This window comes from Drosophila erecta, unplaced genomic scaffold, assembly GCF_003286155.1.
Source record: "Drosophila erecta strain 14021-0224.00,06,07 unplaced genomic scaffold, DereRS2 tig00000092-arrow-pilon, whole genome shotgun sequence".
NCBI lineage: Eukaryota > Metazoa > Arthropoda > Insecta > Diptera > Drosophilidae > Drosophila > Drosophila erecta.
The window spans coordinates 2704487-2727812 of NW_020825207.1; the positions used below are offsets into that span (position 1 = coordinate 2704487).

Consider the following 23326-nt stretch of genomic DNA (forward strand, 5'->3'; position numbering starts at 1 on the left):
GTTTCGTTTTGCTTCGGGGGGCCAATACAGCACTATGCGATCATATACCAATATCCATCGACTCATCCATCCACTTAGCCAACAATCGGTGGGTCGATCGATCGAATGCAACTGCATGTCGAAATCAATGGGATCTGAGGAAAAGCCGCAAAATTGTTCAATTACAGAGGCCGAAACCACACGCTCATCGGATTGCCGACGCCTGCAATTAACAAGCTGCTTGAGCGGTCGAGTCCATTAGGCCAACACTCCAACACTGCAACACTCCGATCGAGAACCAACTAACCGCTTTGCTAAGCGGAAACGTGGCACCTGAGCGAATTGGGGGCCCAAAACAAAAGCGCCAACAAAGCGGGCAAGCAAAACAAGCCGAGATCGGGCCAAAAACGATGACGTAGCTCGATTCCAACTCGAGACTTCCAGTGGAGAGCGATTGGGGAGCGGAGCTTTTGGCCCGATCGTAAGTCTAATTTCTGCTGCCAATTTCAGTCGTTGTGAGCAACTCGTGCGCGCTGGACGTGTTTTTCAATTGAAACGCTTTTCTACTTTTAAACCCCCTCGCAGGCAAATCCGAAGTGTAAGCAACAAGTGCCAAAAGGGAAACAAACACTCATCTACATGTGCATACCCACACATATTTGTGCTTTACTGTGCTGTGTGTGTTACTCCCCCCGACTTTTTAATAACTTCTGTGGCCATCGTCTAACGTTAAAGTTAACTACACATAGTTTTTATGAATCTTCATGTGTCTCGCCGTTCGCCTTGTGTTAAGTTTTGAGTCTGTCTTTCTTTTTGTTCACTTTGCGTGCCGAGCGTTGTTCTAATTTTAAGTTGCTGCTGCTTAAATTAGAGGGGATATACGAGTATATGTATATCTGTATCCATACAATTTCGTGCGGAATTTGTGCTAAACACGTGAACGGGCCTCGAGGCGTGTGAATCGGAAGAAAAACCAACAAAACAGACTTGGCCGTCAGCATAAATACCAAAAGTCGCAGTTATAAGATATTCAGATTCAGATATCTGGCCTAGCCCATTGCATAATAGGCGAATGCGAGGGGAAGCGAAAACAAAAACAAAACTTTAACTAAAGCCAAAGCCAAAACCGAAAGCGAATCTGAATCTGAGCCAGAGCCAGAGTCTGGGCTTGCGTCTGAATATGAATCTGGTTTTTCCGCTGGCGCTGTTCGATTGGTTTTAAGTGCGGCTAAAAGCCATTTTCAATTGTAATTGCTGCGGCTTTTAGGCGAAGAAACGAGGCAGCGTAATGAGCAAAAATTAAAAAACAAAAGAACACACACACTCATTCATACGAGCCAAGAAGGTTTGGCTTGGCTGCGCTTTGGCGACGCCTAACGGCATTAATCAAAAGACTGAAGACACAAACTTGGCAGTGCCTCAAAAAGAGCAGGCAACACACACGTCTGTGCGTGTGTGTGTGCACATCGCTTGGTGTGTTTTCTATTTATGACGAACCGCCATAAAAATGATGCCAAAAATAAACGCTTACTCGCTATAGAAGCGTGCGCTAATAGGCCATCATTTAACTGTGAGGCGTGGCAAGTGTTACAATCGCATTTGGTCGACAGGAAGTGGAATATGTAATACCAACAGACAACCTAATAGCCCATCTGAAAAGGAAATAATACTAAATCTACTCATACCAATGTAGTGTCTTTTGGCAGGGTATCCAACAAAAATTGGCTTGTGTCCAGCTAAATACCAAACCAAATGAAGTCTGTCTATTGCTATTGAAATCGGTTCTTATGCAAAAAACAATGAGATTAAATAAGATAATCTTCATAATACGATCATTTTCAAAGATCATCTCTAGAAAAAACTTTTCATAGTAAATTCCGTAACCATCCATCACCATAATTATGTGCTTCACCTCCACTCCAGTTAATCTCATATATTTCAAAGTTAATGACGTTGTCTTAGAACATTTAACCAAATATATTCCCACAGCTCAGTTCCAAACAGAGTTGTTGCTAGGCATCCACTACAGAATCATTGAGAAATCAATGGCCATTTGGTACACGGTTTTGGCACAAATCAAACTTGAAATCGCACCCACGTCTAGAACGAGGCGTTGAACCAACCAACCATGTGGGTGGCTGTCCCGATGACGACGACTGCGAGATTTGGCTGGTCGTGTGGGTTGGCAAGGCAAAAAGTTAAATATGTATGTATTCGGACAGCAAACAAATTGAAAAGTGTAAAAAATGCCAGACACCTACGTGCACATCGCATTCTGTGATATAGATACACCGATTTGTAGCCAACGATACGTACACATTTGCCCATTCAAAGTCGGAAATTTTGGCCATTACGTAATGCCCTAAACTAGGTGTGCTAGCTGGCCCTCTTCTGCCTTTTAAAGTCACGACAACACTTTCGATATTTACCTGCTGACCAACTGAGTAAACTAGGGAGCTGATTGGTCTTTCCCATAACCATTCCCATTACCCATTCCCCTGACCAATTCCACAACCAATACCATTATCATTACCATTCCCATGACCTTGCCGCCAGCTGAATCTATAGAACTCACTGGGGAGGAGTGGGGCTCATTCCACTCCGCTGGCGAGTGCAACTAATTAGGTTCATTGCCAATGTCAAGTGTCAGTAAATGACATCAGCCACGGGATCAGTCATAAGTCGGAGGAGCAATTCATTAATTTCCACTTTTTGCTGTCCCCGCCGGTTAAATTATTCCATCCAGGCCACGCAGTTATGTCACTGAGAAAAAATACAACAATGAAATCTGCGCTTAAAATAAATTAAAGTACGAATTGGGTTACAGCAAAGCTGGGTACTTAAAAATGTAATTGATGTTTTAAGGGGCATTCATTAGCAGAGTTACTAGTTTGATTCCGTTCGTCAGCTGTCTGTTGCAATACTAGTCAGCCATATTTTCTCGCTCTGTATTCTCCTGTAGGGGCGTCAAAAAAGTGCTCAAGCCACAACTCATCGCTGTGCTGAGCAAGTGACGAGTGATGTCATCCCAGAGTTGTTTACCTCTCCGAAAAGTGTTTGTCAATAAATAGTATTTGTATTTGAAATCTGCATACCAACCTCGCTCAGAACTGGACGTGCTATGATATATGCGAGCTGTGGCAACTGACTTGTTGGAAACGCAACCGGATTTCCTATAATTAAGTTGGTTAGACGGTCATTTGACGCCTCGTTGTCTTCGCGTCGCGATGCGACGCGGTGTGGAAAAATGCCAAAAAGCCCATTCAGATGGCCAACTTTCGGTTTGCACAAATTGTTAGGGTAAAAGTGCGACAAGTGAAAACGGGCGAACAATTGACAATTGATCGTGGCAGATTTCATTGCTGTGATTACGGCCATTATCTTCTGGGGTGGCTCCCACGTTTACACACATGTTGGCCTTCTAACGTTTGTGAAAGACTTGCTCAAACAGCAACATTCACGACATCCACTGGCATCCACAGCACTGCCCACCAGATCTGCTCGCTTTTTGCTTTTTGTTGCCGCGGCGAAATTCCAAACTAAGTGATTTCTGTTATTTTACAGACTCTTTTTTTTATTATTTCGCCTTTTTGTTATTTTTGTATTCAATTTTCCTTTTCGCTCGCTTCGTTTTGGCTTGGAAGCGACGAAACCAGTTTTGCTTTATAGCCAGATTCAGAGATATTCGCACACACACACACACTCACACCTTCGCTCGCGAAACCCCCCGCATTTTTTTTTATAAGTCCCCTGCTGCTCTCTGGAGCTTTGAGCTTTGGCCATGACGTCATCGTTTGTTTTGGCCAGCCCCAGAGAGCAGAGCCGTCCAGATCGCCCAGCTAAGCGCAGTTCCAGTTCGCTTCGGGCCGCGAGCGCGTGCAAACGAAACTAAAACTGATACTGAAATCGAAACCAAAACTGAACAGCATAGCTATTACAACTAGAACCGATCAAAAGTCTACCACTTAACCATTTCTCCCGATCAGTGTTTGAACGCGAGTTACATCTGTACACACATATGTGCGAGTCGCCGGCGAAGTGCAGTGACGTGCAGTGAAGATGGACGTCAAGGACATAAAAGGCGCCAAGGTGACGCATGCGGGGCTGCTCAAGCACAACTCCGATGGCACCACCGAGACGCAGAAGATCACCCACGCCGGACTGGTGGCCCGGAGTCCCGAGGGCACCGCCGCCAAGGGCATGAACATCCGGGGCAACGAGGATCTCTGGGTGGAGATCCAGGCGAACACATTCCGCAACTGGGTCAACGAGCATTTGCGCGAGACGGGAATGCAGGTGAGTTCAGCCATAGGTGTAGATGTAGATGCAGATGCAGATACATTCCGATCCACTCACTGTGCGATTATGCAACACTTTCTAACCGACTGAATGTCTGATCGATCAAGCGCAAAAAACAATTACCCAATCAATGGGCCGGCTCCATTGAATACGGAATTCGTAGAACTATCGATGAAGCAGGGCCTGAGAATCTAAACGTGAAATACAAAACGTTTAGATCTGGAATTTTATCTAGGAAATGAATTGCCAAGCCAGTTGCTTATGAAAAAGGTTGCATGTATTCAAACTGTTTATTAAGTGTACGAGTATTATGTGCCAGTCCAAAAATAGTGCTCGTGACCATTTAAAATGTACGATTAATATAAATCACATTTACGAATAACTTATAAGTCAAGGTTTTCGCAGCTCATCGAATCTGAGCAAAATATAATCGCATAACGAGCTCTTTGGGAGCTGACAGAACCCGTAAAAGTATAAGTCCCCATCATAAACTGGGGCTACGAGCTCTTCCGCGAGTTTCCCTAAAAGGCCGGGCTCATAAAACTCGGCTCCATCGCCCACGCAGATGTGGAACTCCAATGGCAGCATCGACAATTACACTTACAATATTGCCAATACTTGTGTGCTGCCAACAATGCATTTCATTTGGCCAGGGACTTTTATACTGTCACTCGGTGCGACGGATTTTCTCACACGCACCGCACTGAACGACCTGAACCGACCATATTTGGCCGGTTGAATGCCAAGGCCAACGCATCGAGTGCCCATTAGCAGTTACAATACACAAAACAAGCTAAAGCTTTTGTGCTCGATCTTGCCCAGTTTTGTGTATAATTTTCGGGTTTTTTTTCCAACTTTTTAACTTTTTCGGTTGGGCCAAAAACGTATGTGATGCGCAAGGCCGTAGACCTCCAGTAAACAGCGCTAACTGTGACCTGGCTGGCGTCTATTTGGGTCACCAAACCAAAACGAGTCATCCAAGTTTGCGTTTTTATGCTGTTTACAATTCTAGTTCATGCGTTTGCGACAAATAATATTGCAATCAACTTTGTATGACAAATGCATGCGCAAACAAAGGGAAAGCTTTGATGGGCGATACACGGAGAAAAATAGTGGTTGAACTTAACTCTAACTTACTTGCCTTAGAATATTATTGCCACCATAGAAGTGTAATAGAGTGACTGGACATTTTCTAACACAATGCACACCTTTATATGCAAATAAAAGAGCACGTATTTTGCCAGGTGAAACGCAACTCCACTCCCAACGAAACTCGAGTTCGTATCGTAAAAGCAGAGGAATCTTAAAAATTTAAGAGCAGAATAACAGCAGCGACAAATAACAACCTGCGGCAGCTTGTTAGAGAGCCGTGGAGCAAGTATGTGCGATGTGAGATTTTTATGGCATCCAATGAATATTTTCCTAGGCACAAACAAACAGCAACAGACACGCGATTGTCTCCGTACCCAGTTCTCCAGTTTTTTTTTTATTTTATTTGTGAGTGGAGCTCCCTCAGTTGAATGCCGACAGCAGCCAGATAAAAAGCTTTATGTCAAATGCTTAAAATCGCGCACAATTGGTTGCACCCGAGCGGAGAAAGCCGCTCACTTCGGAGCAGCGTGCCTGCTGGGTTCCCAAGCCCAATCCCAAGCCCAAGCTCAAGTCTGAGCTCCATGTGCCATGTTCTGAGCTCCGAGCCCCAAGCTCCAAGCGGTTTACCTTGCAAAGTGGGCCAGCAGTTTGCGGAAGGGCAGTTGATTGCTCATTAGGAAGGCTGCCAGTCAAGCGACCTTCTTGGTAGGCGTTTCGCCAATTCACATTTGCCAATCTCCATTGGGAATCAAGTGCATAGCAATAAAGTTAAGTAGTTCTATAGTCATTAAAAAGAGATAAACATTTTGCTCTTTAAAATTTAAATTACATAGAATAGAACATTTAAAACTGCCACCAAATTCGTTAGGCCGTAAAGCGCTAGTTTGAAATGAAATCCTATTATGATTAAATAAAGCAATTATGGAATGCACTCCCATCTCTTACTTTGCGTTGCCAAGCGAAATGTATTTCAGCAGCAATCTAATTAATTTGTACAAGCTTTCCCATTACTGTTTCTAATGATACGGAGAAGTTGATGCTAATTTCTATTGTCTTTCAGGTACATGACTGGGCCACCGATTTCTGCGATGGCACTTGTCTGTGCGCCCTTGTGGAGAACCTGCAGACGCGTCCACTGAAACCCTCATGGAATCGCCGACCCGCGAACCAGCATCATTATCTGGAGAACGCCACCACGGCACTGAAGTCCATTGAGGCCGACCACATCAAGCTGGTGAACATCGGCAACGTGGACATCGTGAATGGGAACATAAAGCTGATCCTGGGCCTGATCTGGTCCCTCATCGTGCGCTATCAGATCGGAAGGAGCAAGTTCCCGCCGCGCAAACTGATGCTGGCCTGGCTGCAGGCCGCTCTGCCGGACTGCAGGATCACCAATCTGACCACCGATTGGAATAGTGGCGTCAATCTGGCGGCGCTCCTGGACTACTGCCAGCCGGGCTTGTTCCCGCACTGGCGCAGTCTCGATCCCAGCCAGAGTGTGCGCAACTGCACCCAGGCCATGGACTTGGCCCAGCGCGAGTTTGGAGTGCCAAAGGTCCTGGAGCCGGAGTACCTGGCCTCACCCTGGCTGGATGAGCTATCCGGCATGACGTACCTCTCGTACTTCATGAAGCCCGGTGGTCCTGGTTACAATGCCACCATGCGATGGGTGAATACGCAGGTCAAGGACTCTGTGAAGAACTTTACGGTGAGTTTATGTCCTTACAAGGACTACGAGTGTTATCATATATCAGCTTAAGTGATTAAATATAAAGCCACCTTCTGTTTGAGCAAACTTTTATGGCTGTATAATAAAATTTACACGCGTTTTCGCCGCATTTAAATGCGACCTTTTAATCCGCTGAACAAAAGTTAATGCACATCTGCGACAATTGCATTAAAAAGGAACATAAATACATTAATTCCCGTATTTTTTCAACCAATAATAATCGCATCCCATAATGGCACATTCATATTGCAGACCGACTGGAACGATGGACGCGTCATGTGCGAAATTATTAAGGGACTGGGTGGCTCGGCGCCCGCACCGGAGAAGCTCAGTACGGATCCCTTCCACTACGAGAACAACATACGGAAGGCGGTGGACGCGGGTGCCAAGCTGGGCGTGCAGCCCATCCTGACGGCCAAGGACATGGCCAACCCGGAAGTGGAGCACCTGGGCATCATGGCCTACGCGGCCCACCTGCAGTGGGTGCCGCCGAGGCCTCCGCTGTCCGACCTGGTCAGCGTTTACCTGGAGAGTACATCCGGTCGGGTGGGCGAACCGGTGAGTGAGGCAGATATGCATGTACAGCAGAAGGCAAAATAATAGTGCGCCCATGACTAGAAACATTATTAGCTCATGTATAATTTCCAAACACAGATCAGAGAAGTAGTTTTAATTGACAAGATAACAAGAAAGATAGCGTATTTATTTATATTTATTCTAGTCATGTTAATTATTTTACCCATAACTGTATGGATATACACTTATCACACAGCAGTCTGTCAAGTGCAGCGCGTAAATGTTTAATGTCCGTTTCACACGCAGACCCACTTCCGCATCGACGTAATGTCCCGGGACATAAGCCTCAGCTCAGTACGCTGCCACGTGGTTCCTCCGTCCGGACAGCCGGCACAGTCCGTGCGGCTCAATGCCCACGGCGAGGGAGTCTTTGTGCCGGAGCGCTACGGGATGCACGAGATTGTGGTGGAGATCGGCGAGGACAGCCTGGGCGGACACTTCTTCCGAGCTCTGCCCCGCTTACTGCAGGTGGCTCCTCCGGGAATGGCGCCCTGTGCCTTGGGCAGTCTCGTCGAGGTGCTGGTCAATGCCACCGGTGCGCCCAAAACGGAGGACATCCTGGTGACGGCGGTCTCGCCCACGGGCATCTCGCACAACTGCCCGCTGAAGAAGATCGACGAGGGACACAGTGCCATATTCAAGCCGGACGAGGCGGGTATCTGGGAGATAGCCATCACCTACCAGGGTCGCCACATCCAGGGCGGACCCTTCACTTGTGCCGTGTTCGATGCATCCGGAGTCTCGGTCCATGGTTTGGATGGGGCCATGCCGCTGAGGGCTCACACCTTCGAGGTGGATGCCCGTGGAGTGGGTGTTTCTGGCGAGCTGCACGTGGACATAGTGCACGACAAGCATTCGCTGGTCTGCTCGGTGGAGAAGATCGTGGAGAACAAGTACCGGGTGACCTTTATGCCCAGGCAGAATGGAAAGTACCGCGTGTACATCTACTTCAATGGCTACGATGTCAAAGGTTCGCCCTTCATGTGAGTATATTAAAGATACAGACTTAAAGGTACAGATTTCAACCCGTGATTATGTCCAATTCCAGCATGCGTGTGGGCACCAAGGGAAGATCTGGCAAAACGCGGAGCAGTCCGCTGCACGACAGCAAGCACCGCTCGGAGAGTCCCTCGATGCACTTCGTCTCCACCACGAACACCCGGCACAATGACTACCGCAACTCCTCGCTTTCGAGGCACAACACGGCTGAGAGGACCAACAGCTACTCGCCGCAGTACTCGCCCAAGTTGGACACCACCGACTACCACAGTTCGAGTTCCAGGTACTATAAGCGGGAGAGCGAGGTAAGTTGACGTCAGGGGAGGCATGCGGCATGCAGCATGGGGTATTCCACCTCCTTCACATCACCCGAACCCATCAAAATTGAATGTTTTGGCTAACACACACACCCACATGTCCACTCCTCCATCCCTGGTCCGGTCCCCAAACACACACACTGAAACCTACCTTCGACAGGAGAACCACGCCACCTCGCCGCCAGCTCCACCACCAGTTAGTGGTTCTCCCACGGTCAAGTACCTAAACTCCGCCGATCTGTATACGGAAACGTTAAACGGGCGCCGGGACTCGAAGACCTCGAACAGCAGCTCCACGAAGAACGACTACTACTACGACAAGGAGAACGAGCTGTACAGCCAGCGGCGTGCAGTGACCAAGCCCAAGTTGACGCCACCGCGCGAGGAGCGCGAGCTGACCAGCACCACCAATACCAGCAGCAGCAGCAGCTTCCAGCAGCGCCACCAGCAGCTGGCCACCAGTACCCTGACCAGATCGCTTAGTCCAATACCTAGTCCCACACTCAATGTAACTAAATTTTGATTGTTTCGATTTGCGTATCCCAAAAAGAAAGTTAACCAACGATTAACTCTTGCCTGCTTTGTGTGATTCACTTGTTGCGAACATTGGTTAATACTAGCTTTACTTTCGACAGACTCGATCCAGCGAAGTGCACACCCACAGTCCGTTGACCATCAAGACGTCCAATCAGTACGAGAGCTCCACGCGGAACATCACCAGCAGTCCGCGGCACGCCTCCGTTTCGCCGGTGCAACGTTATTCTCCCAATAGCGCCTATATCACCACGGCCACTCACCGGATGGGAAGTCCCCTAACCAGCCCCGTTAGTAAGGTAGAGCAAACGGTTCCCTTTAGTAAGGTGCCTAACTAATCCTGTCCTCGATTTCCAGAATGGTTACGAGTCGTCGCGCACCGTAGAAAAGTCATCGACCTACAAGTCCACCTCGAACTACGTCACCGATTCGAACATTCGTGCCAGTCCCTCGCTGTACGGAACTGCCGAGCGACTGCGTCGAACCGGATCCCCCGAGCCACGCATCGACCACTCCTCCAATGTGAGGGTGTCCTCGATGAAGCCCGCCTCCGCCAGGCGGGACAGCTGGGACGTCATCAACAAGACGAAGCACATGCTCTCGCACAATTCGCTCGAATCGCTGGCGAACATGACCGAGAAGCAGCTGAACACGGAACTGCAATACAATCGCCCGGATTTGGATCACGAGACGCACCGGAACACCCAGTACAATAAGTTCGCCCTGCACAAACAGCAGCAGCACCAGTCGGACTATCGCCGGGATTCCCCTGACGATGGAGAGCGCTACAAGTGAGTACAATGGATAACTAAGGGCGTGTGGAAAAGGGGAGCAATATGCTATGTTGTTTACTTTCAAGCACTTTGTGAATTTATAATCTAACAAGCCACTAAATTGTCTTGCAGACCCAGTGCCATTACAGTCAAGTCACATTCGAACAACACCTATACGGACAAGTCCGGTGGATATACGAAAACCGTAAAGGAATCCAGCGAGCATGTGGTCACCGAGAGCAATGGTCACGGACCCTCCCCGGGATACGGATACAGCTCCCTCTCCAGATTTCGACCCATAGATAACAATGCCACTGGTGCCAGGGCCATTCGAGTGCAGGATATTCCGAATGGCTCTATTGGACGGCCCGTCGAGTTCGAGATCGATGGCTCGAGGGCGGGCTCCGGCAATCTGGAGATCCTGGTCAACGGCGGGCGTGTCACCTCCTCGGTCCGCTCGCTGGGAGGTCAGAGGTTCATTGCCAGCTTCACGCCCCACGAGCATGGAACGCACACGGTGCAGATCACCTTCAATGGCGAAACCGTTCCAGGTGAGTCTGAGTTCGATCATAAACCGATATGTGGGGGTGTATGACAGGTGGCTGGGTTACTTATAAGGGCATCTCACTTGGGACCACATATTTTGGCCATAATATCAGATAGCACCGCTTACTGGTTCTTCCATTGATGAACTCTGTCGAGAAGTATGCAGTTTTAGAAATACTCTACAAATATTTATTTTAAGCAAGAGAGAAGTCGATTTCCTGGACTAGTGATTCTGATCTAGAATATATGTATTACTTATAAGGGCATCTCACTTGGGACCACATATTTTGGCCATAATATCAGATAGCACCGCTTACTGGTTCTTCCATTGATGAACTCTGTCGTGGAGTGTGCAGTTTTAGAAATACTCTGCAAATATTTATTTTAAGCAAGAGAGAAGTAGATTTCCTTCTGATCTGGAATATATGTATGTACATAGGTACCTTATGATGGTGTTGAGATATTCTGAAGAGCAGCTGCCCACTGTGCGGCGAATTCGCATCGTGAGAGTCGCTCTCTGAGTTGCCCACTCCCGCACGCTCTCACTGGCTCTCAGCCGAGCTCACCTGTGCTCACCTGCCGCAATCTCTGAGCGGCTTGCGCTCCGGCGCGCTCTCCGATCGGATTTACCTGCTCGACGGGTTTGCGAGCTGAGGGCGCTCCCATCGAGAGTCGCGTTGGCAGTCGAAGATCGCGCTCCAAACGAAACTGACACGTCGGCGGCATCGCGGTTCGCAAAACGCCAGGAAAATTGGCAAGAAAAACGCACCGAATTTGTGATTGTGGCTAGCGGAGAATCCGATAAAAGTGAACAACTGTGTGTTAAACACGAAACAATAACCCCACGCGTAAATGCAAACAAAAAACATACAAAAGAGCATACTCTAGAACGATTTATTGGACTGCCGGAATGTGAAGCGAATCGAAAAGATTCCGTGTCTGAGATTTCTAAGCCAAAGAAATATGCTAATATGCGCCCCTCCACTCTCTCTGTTTTTTTATTCGGGGTCTCTTGTGCGAACAAAAACCAGTTTAATGAACCTTTAAGCTGAAAATATTTCGAATCAACAGCGAACTCGCAGCGTTTGCGTTTGCACGAGGACGACTGTTTTGGCTAAGCCGAATCAATAATGCAATGAAAACTGTCTCCGCACTGCAAGGCATTTTCATTAGCCATTTTCCGCAGTGACAAAGGGGGCAGCCATCTTGGTTTGCCAACTGCAACTTGCACTCTTGGCCAAGATACAGATACACAGATACATCCGAGGCATACCGTTGCTGCTGTTGCGCTGTTGTTGTTGTATATGGTTCAAGGCGCACTTGTTGCATGCCAGCGCATTGTGCGCACACACCTATACCTATATATCCATATATCTGTCGGCTGGGCGGAAATCAAATATCTGCTCCTGCTGCAGCCGAAAACCCGTTGGGATAGGTTGTCAGTCAGGTGAGCAGGTACGGTATGCCATGGTATGGAGGGCGCGCCAGATATCCGGGCCAGATTGCGATTTCTTGGCCACGTCCACCACTTTCCACCGATTTTGAAGCTCACGAAGTATATGCATACCAATAGCCAAAGTTTAGGCATCGTGAGCAAACATTTCGATTTCGTTTGGCCGCATTTCGTCGTTTCGTTTCGTTTCGTTTCTTTTTTTTTATGTTTAACAATGAGTGGCGGCCACACCTCTCTCCAACTCCATCTCTTCGGAATTAGCCTCCTTTAGCCGCTTTTACCCAGCGCTTTTGGCCATTTCCGCTCAGCATATTGGCACACATTCCCACTTCCAGCTCGGCTCGGCTGTTTGGGATTTTTATGAGCCACCGCCATTCAAAGTGAAACTGCCAGCCCGTCTGGCTTGTGCATAATTTAATAATGAAAATTGACGAAAGGCAGCAGCATTAACTGGTTTTCGACGCGCCCCTTTAACCCTATATACCCCATTTAACCCCCCAAAACCACAGAGAGCTGGAGTTCAACTCAAGTGATTATAAATACTTAAAAAACGGAAAAGAAAACTAAAGTGTCGTGTGGTAAAAACGCGATTAAAACGTGCGCCGAATCGTGGCCGTGCCGCGATGTCATTTTGTGCAACGCTCCGCAAATTCTTATAAGCGTTTTCGCTTAATCGTTGTTGTCTTGTTGAAATTCAGATTGCAGCTCGAAAAAAATGCACACATAAATAAATAATTTACAACACGCTGACATAATCGCTACACGAAATAATCTTCACCTCTTTCAAGTTCAGACGTGCCGCCAGCGATTGTGATTTGATTGTTGATTCCACAGATCAACGACAAAAGAATAAGGTTTCGGATTTTGATTACCCAGCCATCTTGCACTGTCGACAGCATCGCTCCTCAGTCTCCAGCCACAAAACGTAAATCCCCTTTGTAACATTCGATAAATAGTTTGGTGTAACGGTCGGGTTCAGTTTGGGGATCAGTTTGGGGCTCAGCATCGAAATCCGAATCGGAATCCGAATAAAAATAAGAATCAGATTCCGACCTCTGCGACAGCTGCAGGCCATCTAACGGGCTTTTGCGGCGAGTCACGTAACCGCAGGCAAAAGGAAAGAAACACACAAGTGTGTGCACTGAAAGAAAAACACATACCTTGTGAAATCATCGCCCATGGGTTTCTAAGATATATCTAATGCCATAGTGCTGAAAACATATAAGAACTCAGGCTCCAAAGCTACAAAGTTTCCCCTAGGCAGCAAGTTAGTAATACAGCTTATTGTGAAAGGCTTTTGTTTGAGTGTAGCTCCTCAGTGGATGCCTATGCAGATTAAATAACAACGTTTGATGCCGCATACCTGCACTTGTTCTCCGACCACCAGGCAATAATTCAGCGCTGCGATTAGCACTCCAGCTGGGAAACCGGCCAGAAAAGCGGCAAAAAGCGGCAAAAGCGACAAAAATCCGCTTTTCATTTGGTCGAATTGCAGTTGCTCTAGCCACTTGCTATTCGTTACCACCAATTTACAACTTGGCCGGCAGCAACCGTGCGACTTGTGAGGAAGTTGACCAACTTTTGTCGGGTGCGTTGGACTCTTTGGATCGGCGGTCGCCTAACTGTATCTTTTTGCATAGCCGCTGGCCGTGCGCAGAGTTATGAGAGTGCGATAACTGATTAATGATGGCCCCAATTGGTAGAATACCGAAAGCAAGCACAAACAGTCGGAAACAGTTACGAAAAGTGTTTGGTGGCCAAAGTGCTAGGATGGCAAGTGCCTGCCACTAGTAGATTCTCACCGCTTGGGCAAATAAAAAAGTGTTTGTTTTCTTTTTCAATTTGAGTTTTTGTGATGGAGCAAAAGTTTCCCAGGGAAAGAAAAGTCGCACCAGCGGAGAACCCAAATCGTAGCAAGTTTGAGCTGTGACAGTGCTGCAACTCGATTTTTTTTTCCATTGAACTGGCAACTGACCGTTTCAGCGATTTTCATGGAAAGCCATAAAATACAGCAATACAGCAGCAAGTGCAAACGAGCACTAAAAGGAAAAGTGCAACAATTGCTAAAAGAGAAATGCATGGAAAGTTGCAAACAAAAGTAAATTTGAGCGCCAGGCAACAAACATTAAAAAATGGGGAAAAAAGACGACCGTGTCCAATAAAAATGCTGTGAGTTGTGAGATGCGAGTGCCAACAAATAAGCCAGCGTTTAACGAGCCAATTGCCAATCTGCCCCACCATCGCAAATTGGCATTGGAGCCACTCGATTGCGGCTATTTAATGATGCTTTCGGTCTCATTTCGAAACATTCCTTAACTAGTCGCACTAAACGTTAACTACGCTGCCGCCGATTCCAAGCCCCAAACCCACTCTGAGGAAAGTCGAGCCACAGATACGCAGCTGCAGATTCACATTCAGATTCAGATACGGGGCCACAGAGCCACAGATACGCACCTGTCGCCGGCAACCAGGCGGCACAGATTGAGATTGCGACAATTATAATGAGACGCAGCGAAAAACAATGCAAAGTCGCAGCGGAAGCCTTGTCAACTGAAGAATGCGAGGTTGGGTTGAGAAGTTTCGGCTGGGTTTAGAGTTTAACCAGATAGAAACCAATTTTTATGTATCAAAATGAGGAGCAGGCAATTTAAGCATTCAAGTAAATTACCTTGAAGCTTAGCGTATCATAATTTACGAATTTTACCCACCGATTACACAATTACCTAAGTTGCAGATGCACACAATTTTTTTTTGGGTCAAATATGGTTATTTTCCTTAAAATGCAATTTGCAAAGCAATCAGTTAATAATCAATTGGTTCATTTGCTCTCCCCCCTTGCAGGTTCACCGTGGCACGCTGAAATCATGTCCTCACCCGGCCTGACCGCTCTGGGCGAATCCACGCGCCTGGTACCCGCCAATACGCCGGCGGTTTTTGAGATACTGCCGCCTCCTGGACAAAGCCTGAGTAAGGGCGAGTGCGTGGCGACGGTTTTGACTCCTAGCAAGTCAAAGCTGAACGCCAGAGTCACCCATGAGGCGGCAAATGGTGCTGCTCGCATCGAGTTCGTGCCCACCGAGGTGGGCACCCACGTGATCGATGCGTCCATCAACGGCACGAAGATCGCTGGCGGCCCGCTGATCGCCAAGGTCTACGACTCCAGCCTGATCCAGGTGACGGAGGTGAATGGCGGCGTGGTCGGCCAGCCGTGCCAGTTCCGTGTGGATGCCAGCGCCGCCGGCGAGGGCCAGCTGGAGATATCCATCAATGAGGGCGAGGTGCCCAATCATGTCCAGGTGGTGGGCGGCGGTCGCTGCCTGGTCTCCTTCACGCCGGAGCAGGCCAAGTCGCATCTGATTGACATCAAGTTCAACGGCGAAACGGTGCGCGGCTGTCCCTTTGTCTGCGCCGTGGCGGACACCTCGCGAGTGCTCCTGAATCTCTCCAATCTGGAGCTGATCCCGGTCAATCGGCCCTCCTCCTTTCACATCACCGTGAGCGGAGGTGGAGCTGCCGAGCTGGCTGTCAGCGTGCGCGGTCCCCAGGGCGAGTTGCCCGTCCGGGTGACCGGAGATATCCACGCTGGCTTCACGGCCGAGTTCACGCCCACCACCGTTGGCGGCCATTCGATCAACGTGGAGTACAACGGATTCGCCGTGCAGGGTACGCCCTTCCTGGCCAAGTCATACGATGCCAGCAAGGTGGTGGTGGGCAGCGTCTCGCGTGGAACGATGGGACGCCCGGTGCAGTTCACCGTGGATGCGGGCGACGCCGGTGAGGGCAACCTGGAGATCACGATTTCGGCCAAGGGACAGAACATTCCCACGCAGGTGCATCCGCAAGGCAGTGCAAGGTGAGTCCAGTCATATTAATTGACTACATTTGCTTGTGGCAACATAGACTTTCATTTATTTGCCATTAGAGTGCAATTATTTTCACTCTGATGAAGATAATTTGCTTAGTTTTCTTTTTTTATTGCGCTTATTTTATTTTGTTATTACTATAATTGCTGAAATTGCTATAAGTGCTACATTTTCTATTCAATTATCCAAATTAATATCAGCTAAAGTTCTTTTTCATTTGGAACATTTTTTTGAGCTACATACAGACTTGATTAAATACCATATTTGTAGAAGTGTATAAGGCGCATCTTCCTTTAAATGTTGTGGCTGCATTTAACATTTGTATCTTTTTTCTTTTGCAGATTTTCCGTATCCTTTGTGCCCACGGAATCGTGCGAGCACACGATCAACGTGTCATTCAACAAAATGCCCGTGCCGGGCTGTCCGATCACGGTCAGCATCAGTGGGGGCGTGGCCGGGCCCCAGGTGTCCTTGGGAGGCCCAGGACCCGTGCACCAGACCAATTCTTTTGTAATCAATCACAATGGCGGCCGTTTGGAGGACATCGAGGTGAACGTGGAAGGTATGTAGGCACCGGTGGCCAGTGGAGTGCTCCTCGGGCCCAAATCCCATCTCAGCTAACCAAAAAGTCATCTGTTTGTGCGGGGTTATCTGCCCCGATTCTCCTCCATTACCCTTATATGTGTTTTGTGCATTGGTTTTAGTCGTAAGGCTCGTAATTTAATTGCTCGATTGGCTTTGTTTGTGACTGCTAAGCGTACTCTGCGATTGGATCCATTTGCATAAACATATCCGTATATGGTAGCAGTAACCGTATCTGTAACTGTATCTGTAACTCGTATCTGCAACTCGTATCTGTATCTGTATCTGCACCGGTATCTGTATCCGCATCACACCCACTCTCACAGCTCACGCACAAAAACTTGTACAGGCAATTTGTATGAGCGGAAATCGTTGTGGAAACTCCCAAGCACGCCACACCCCACTTTTCACCGCCTCCATTCACCAGACCCCCATGTGGTACATACATATGTCTCCAGCAGAATCCCAGAGTCCAAAGACAAGGTGCTGCACTTAGAGACTGGATTTATGAGATGCGCAGCCTAGTCGTGTAGTTTCTGCGTGCTTTTGTAATTATGTTGCACATGCATCATTTGCTTTTACAGTCGAACTTCGTTTAAAGAGCTTCAGTTTAGTGTATGTGACGCATAACATGTTTTAATATGGTTTTTTTGCTTGCAGGTTTCCTAATTATATAAATTCAAGAAAAAGATGAATCCCCAGGATACTTAAGCCTTAAAGTAGTTTAATTTTTCCTCTTGATAGGGGCATAAACCTAAGTACTTTGATGAGCTCTGGTTTCTTAGGAAAGTTCGACTGTAATCCAATGCGTGCGGCCTCAAGGGTTTTGTTTTGGGTATTATGAAGTAGTAGAACTTATGCAAATATGCCAAAGGGCCAGATATACCATATATAGTTGCTATTACTCATGTAGTTCCAGCTTACTAGTCTCCTGTGTGTTTTGTGTGCTTTTATGATTGTGTGTTACCTTTGTTTGTAATCATATGTCCTTTTGTAATAATGTTGCTCACTTTTGTATCTGTATTATATTTCAGGACGGCGAAAACTTTTGTACTAGAATATATATAAATCTATGCATATACTTATATTACCTATACTATTAAACGAGGGAGTAGTCTCCGTGCTCTCCCCAACAAATATATATACCATCCTCCAGATGTATATATACTCGCTAACAGTCCGTACCACAAAATAACCCCAGAATGAGACTCCAAATGAGCGAGAGTCTATGCCAACACAATAACAAACAAGTATTTACTAATGTCCGATTGTTTACTAATTTGTTTCATACTGATTAATGTGTAGAATTACTCGAATAAAAATAAAGAAATGGCTTAAAACAAACTCAATAGGTTGTATATCCAGCAGGCTCGTTCATAGTGTTCCGTATCTGTATGCAGTGTACAGATCCTTGGGATTGCTCTAATTATATCTATAGATAATCTATACCTTATTGTCTCTGACTCTTACCCTACATATCCGTTTACTAACCGTTTCTGGCACACTCAATACAATAATCAATCAAAACTAACCGCACTCCACGTAAATGACTCGAACTAATCTAAAACACGACTAATCACAAGCCGTTTCCCGACTACCCAAACATTTTAAAGATTAAAATGACTAATCAAGTGAACATTTTTCCAAATTTTTTCGCTTCGTCCGCGATTGAAAACTGAAACTAAACACTAACCCAACACACATCTGACCCAACTGAATCGTTGCCCAATTATCGAATTTCAACAAAACAAACAAACGAAATCAATCTCAAACTCGTTTCCGGCCGCGTCGCAACCGAAAATCAAAATCAAATCAAACACGCAATAATTAATCAATACTAAAATGCAATCGAAATGATAAACAAACCGAAAACAACGCAAATCGCTGGCCAAATCAGGACCTGCTGGCCAATCGGTGCCGGCGCAAGTGCATCAGTCCGCAGATGGCGTCTTCAAGGCGGAGTTTGTGCCCCGGGTCGTGGGTGAGCACCGGGTCAATGTCACGGTCAACGGATTACCCACCGCCGGCAGTCCATATGCAGCCAAGGTAAGTGCAGAATCCTAGCTGAAGTCTCACAATTTCGATCTGGAAATAATGTAAAACCAAATGCCATTGAAATTTTACTTCGTTTAGGTCTACGATGTCAGCGCCATCAAGGTGAAGAATGTGAGTAGTGGCACGGTGGGCAAGGCGGTCACATTCCTCGTGGAGACATCCCAGGCCGGACCCGGTAACCTAGAGGTGACCGTCAACGGAGGCAGGGTTCCGACCTCAGCCCAAGCCCAGGGTCAGCACACCTATGCCATCAGCTTCACGCCCCGCGAGGCCGAGAGTCACACCGTGGAGCTGCGCTTCAATAGCCAGGATGTTCCGGGATCACCGTTCACCTGCCGTGTGGCAGCTGCCGCTCGTATCCAGTCGCCGGAGACCATGGACAAGGTCAGCGTGGGGCGGCTGTTTGAGTTCGTGGTGGAGTCGGACACAAAGCCGACGGTCGAGGTACTCGGTCCTGCCAGGCGCAGTGTGCCCGTGAAGATTGACCCACTGGGTACGTCCACCCTGGGCTACAATGTGAAATTCGAGCCCATGGAAGTTGGCGACCACTCGGTAGAGGTTCGTTTGCCCGGCGGCGGTCACGTGGAGGGCAGTCCCTTCCTGCTGAAGGCCTACTCCGCCGAGAAGGTTATAGTCACGGATATCCGTGCTGGTGTGGTGAACAAGAGCGTGAGCTTTGGGATCAATGCCTCGCAGGCAGGAGCCGGCAACCTGGAGATAATTGTGGCCGTTAATGGCAAGAACGTGCCGAACTTTGTCCAATCCGAGGGCAATGCCCGGTTCAAGGTGAACTTCAAGCCCACGGAGGCGGCCACCCACTCGCTGTCGGTGCGATTCAATGGACATCCGGTGCCGGGTTCGCCATTCAGCTGCCACATCGCCGCTGCCGCTGCTTCGCCCTCGATGGGATTGCCCCGGGCCATGGCCATGGGAGAATGCCTGAAGCAAGCTGCCGTCAAGATGGACAACACCTTTGAGCTCGAGGGCTTTGAGGGCGTGGAGCCGCAGATCTTTGTGACCTCGCCATCGGGGGACAATGAGCACTGCCAGTTGAGCCAGCACGACGGAGGCAGTTACTCCGCCTCGTTCCGCCCCACCACAGTGGGTCGCCACTTGATCAGTGTGACAGCCAACGATCAGCACATCAACGGATCACCCTTCAGTTGCAACGTGTTTGACGTATCCAGGGTGAGCATCAGTGGACTGGAGCAGCAGTATGGGCCCGCCAACCTGGGCGTTCCAGTTACCTTCAGCGTTGACGCTGCCGGAGCAGGAGAGGGAACCCTGGAGCTGGTGGTCTCCACGGACAGCAGCACCGTTAAGGCCGAGGTGGTGGCCTGTGCCCGTGGCCTGTACGATGTGACCTTCGTGCCCCAAAGCACGGAACCCCACTACGTGAACATCACTTTCAACGAGGTGGCCGTGGACGGAAGCCCCTTCCGCGTGGACATCCAGCAGCACACGCAGCACATTCAGATCGGTAGTTTGGCGGCCATTGATTTCCCAGCGGACGATCAGATCGTTGAGATATTCTCGCCGGATCAGAAGTCAGTTCCGTACTCAATTAACCGGCAGACGGCCGAGTTCCGGACCCACATGACCGGGAACTACACCTTGCGTTTTATCGATCGGGAGACCCGTCAGCACATTGGATCCCGCACTTTGTGCGTCTTTGATCCCACGCTGGTGAAGATCACCGAGGTGAGCGAGGCATTCTGCCATCGTCCAGCCAGCATTGGAGTGTCCTTAAACGAAGCTGGGCAGGGAGACCTGTCGGCTTTGGTGCGTTGTGGCGCCACCGAAGTGCCACACACCATTCGCGGACCTAGCAAGACTGGAGTATATGAGATAGTTTACCAGCCCACGCGTGTTGCTCCCCACAAGATCAGCATACTCTTCAACGATGTGCCCATTTCCCTGAAACCCCTGGAGATCAATGTCCTGCCCGCCAGTGCTGGCAAGGAAATCAGCGTCAGTGGACTGGGACTGTACCAGTCGCGAGTTGGAAAGACCACTTCCTTTGCCATCGACACAGTCAAGAGGCCAGCTAGGGAGTTCGATGTGGTGGTCTCCGGACCAGGCGGACAAGCTCTTCCGGTGAGATGTTATCAGACCAAGAACGGACACCTGCAGGCGGAGTTCACCATCAACAAGCCCGGACAGTGTGTCATTGGTAAGTATCCTCTTCTTTCTCCAGACTGGGAATCTAAACCACATGATCTCTTCACAGAGGTACTCCACCAATCGAAGCCTCTGCCCGGAAGCCCATTTACGTGTGAGTCCTTTGACAGCAGCAAGGTCAGCACCCAAGGAGTCTCCAAGGAACCACTGGCCCTTCACAGTCCAAACAGTTTCACAGTGCGCACGGATAATGCCGGAACCGCCGAACTGGAGGCTTTCGCCATATCGCCAAGCAATCAGAGCATTCCCGTTCTCATTGGCGAGCAATCGGATGGGGTCTACAACGTGGAGTTTGTGCCCTCGCAGCCGGGCAACTACAAGCTGACCCTCATGTACGGAGGCGAGACGATTCCCAGCTCACCGCTGAACTTTACCGCCTCGTCCAGTGGCGTAAGGAATGACGCCCGTGCAGCTGGACACGGACTGGAGGTGTGCCACCGGAACAAAGAGGCATCCTTCGTGGTCTACTGCCCCATTGCGCCGAATGTCCAGATCGAACGATTGGACGAGTATGGTGAGCGGATAGAGCCCAAGATCAAGGCTCTGGGCAACAATGAGTGGCGCATCTCCTACACAATTCTGTCCGTGGGAAAATACGAGATTCGAGCCAGCTGTCCCAACCGGGGAAGCTTGCCGGGATCGCCATGGCACATCAGTTGCGTGGAGTCTAACAAGGTTACACCTGTGGGCGGCTGGGGAACCCTCGTTGATCACGATGGCCGGCTGATTCTGCCCGCTCGTATTGTTTTCGATGTGGAGAATGCGGGACCGGGAAAACTGGTTTGCAGCATCGATGGCATCGAAATACCGGTGGACAAGTTGGTCGACGGCAAGATGTGTCTTAACATCACTGGCGAGAACCTGGCTGCCGGCGAGCATGACTTGGACTTGACTTGGAGCGGCCTGACCATCACCCAGTGCCCCAGGAGTGCCTTCGTCACAGGTCAACAGGCGGCGGATAAGGTTCAGCTTATGGGTCGCGGTCTGGCTGCAGCGCAAGCTGGGGAGGCTGCCCACTTCACGATTGATGCCTCCAATGCGCCGGCTGGCAGACCAGAGGTGATCCTCACCAGCCAGGACAACACATCGCTGCCAGTGAGTTTGGCGCAACCAAGACCAAGCGAAAACATCTGGTTGGCCTCCTATACTCCGCTGAAATCCACAACTGGTACTCTGAATCTCTCTGTAAAGTGGAACGGTCGTTTGGTCAAGGGATGTCCGCTTACGGTGGCAGTGGGTTCATCAATGGATGCCTCAAAGGTGATAGCCTCCGGCGAGGGACTGCGTCACGGCATTGTGGGCAAGGACATTAAGTCCTGGATAGACACCAGGAGAGCAGGACCCGGCGAACTCACCGCCCATTGTGCTGGTGTACGGAAAGTTGCCTACTGCGAACTATACGATCATGGCGATGCCACATTCACCCTGAACATCAAGCCCCAGGAACCAGGTCGCCATCTGCTGACCATCAAGTACGGCGGACAGAATGTTCCCGGCTCGCCATTTGCACTGAAAGTGGCCGGGGCACCGGATGCCAGTAAGGTGGGTACACATACGGCTCTGATCCATAATCCATGCTAATCCTTACCTCAAATCTACTAGGTCCGCGTTTATGGTCCTGGAATCGAGCATGGCGTGCTGGCCACCTTCCAGTCGCGCTTCATCTGCGACACCCGAGGAGCTGGAGCTGGTCAACTGACAGTTAGGGTCCGTGGACCCAAAGGAGCTTTCCGCGTGGAGATGCAGCGCGAGAGCCAGAAGGATCGCACCATCCTGTGCAAGGTAAGTTTCGCTATATAACTCGATCGAGCTGCAGATATCTAACCATACTCCCGATGATCTCCAGTACGATCCAACCGAGCCGGGCGACTATCGCGTGGAGGTCAAATGGGCGGGCGAATTCGTGCCAGGATCGCCGTTCCCCGTCATGATCTTCGACACTGAGGAGGAGTTACGAAGGTACTTGCAGGGCATATGAGGCCAGCTCAACCACCATGTCATTGTCTTCCCCAGTGGCCTCAGTCCGCTACCCATTGGCCGCGATCCTTACCGACGGCGTGCCTCCACTTGTTCTCCCCTCTAGAAACCCGTACCCTTGTAGTATATATATATGTGTAATTAAGCTAACAACGAGAGCCCTAAAGAGTAACATGTTATACTAATCGAGCTAGCTAACTTAAAAACAGAAGGAACCGAATAACGAAATCTGTAGGCTAATCCCAAATGAAAGCTTTCGCTTTTGATTATTTATAGTTTTAATATGTTGAGCAATGTAAAAACTTGCAATTGGATTAATTATTTGGCATTGTATGCAATACAAAATACACATATACATAAAAATCTGC

The 23326-nt window shown here is 48.9% G+C and overlaps 1 protein-coding gene across 9 annotated transcripts; it reads left to right on the plus strand.

The window, feature by feature from the left end:
* The first annotated feature begins 483 nt into the window (after window positions 1-483).
* Window positions 484-23321, plus strand: LOC6547363 (filamin-C). Of its 9 annotated transcripts, XM_001976249.3 has the most exons (17): window positions 484-577; window positions 3966-4275; window positions 6431-7081; window positions 7355-7660; window positions 7925-8661; window positions 8727-8982; window positions 9155-9502; window positions 9630-9827; window positions 9886-10319; window positions 10434-10852; window positions 15142-16153; window positions 16505-16725; window positions 18643-18791; window positions 18879-20973; window positions 21031-22523; window positions 22584-22763; window positions 22828-23321. In XM_001976249.3, exons 2-17 carry the CDS (start codon window positions 4039-4041, stop codon window positions 22957-22959), a joined length of 8868 nt encoding a protein of 2955 aa, XP_001976285.3. In that variant the 5' UTR covers window positions 484-577; window positions 3966-4038; the 3' UTR covers window positions 22960-23321. The 9 variants fall into 9 exon arrangements, 8 of the variants coding, with proteins under 8 accessions (XP_001976285.3, XP_026836940.1, XP_026836943.1 ...); XM_026981139.1 differs by lacking the exon at window positions 9155-9502; XM_026981142.1 differs by lacking the exons at window positions 18879-20973; window positions 21031-22523; window positions 22584-22763; window positions 22828-23321 and having other exon boundaries at window positions 17780-18683.
* The last annotated feature ends 5 nt before the right edge of the window (window positions 23322-23326 follow it).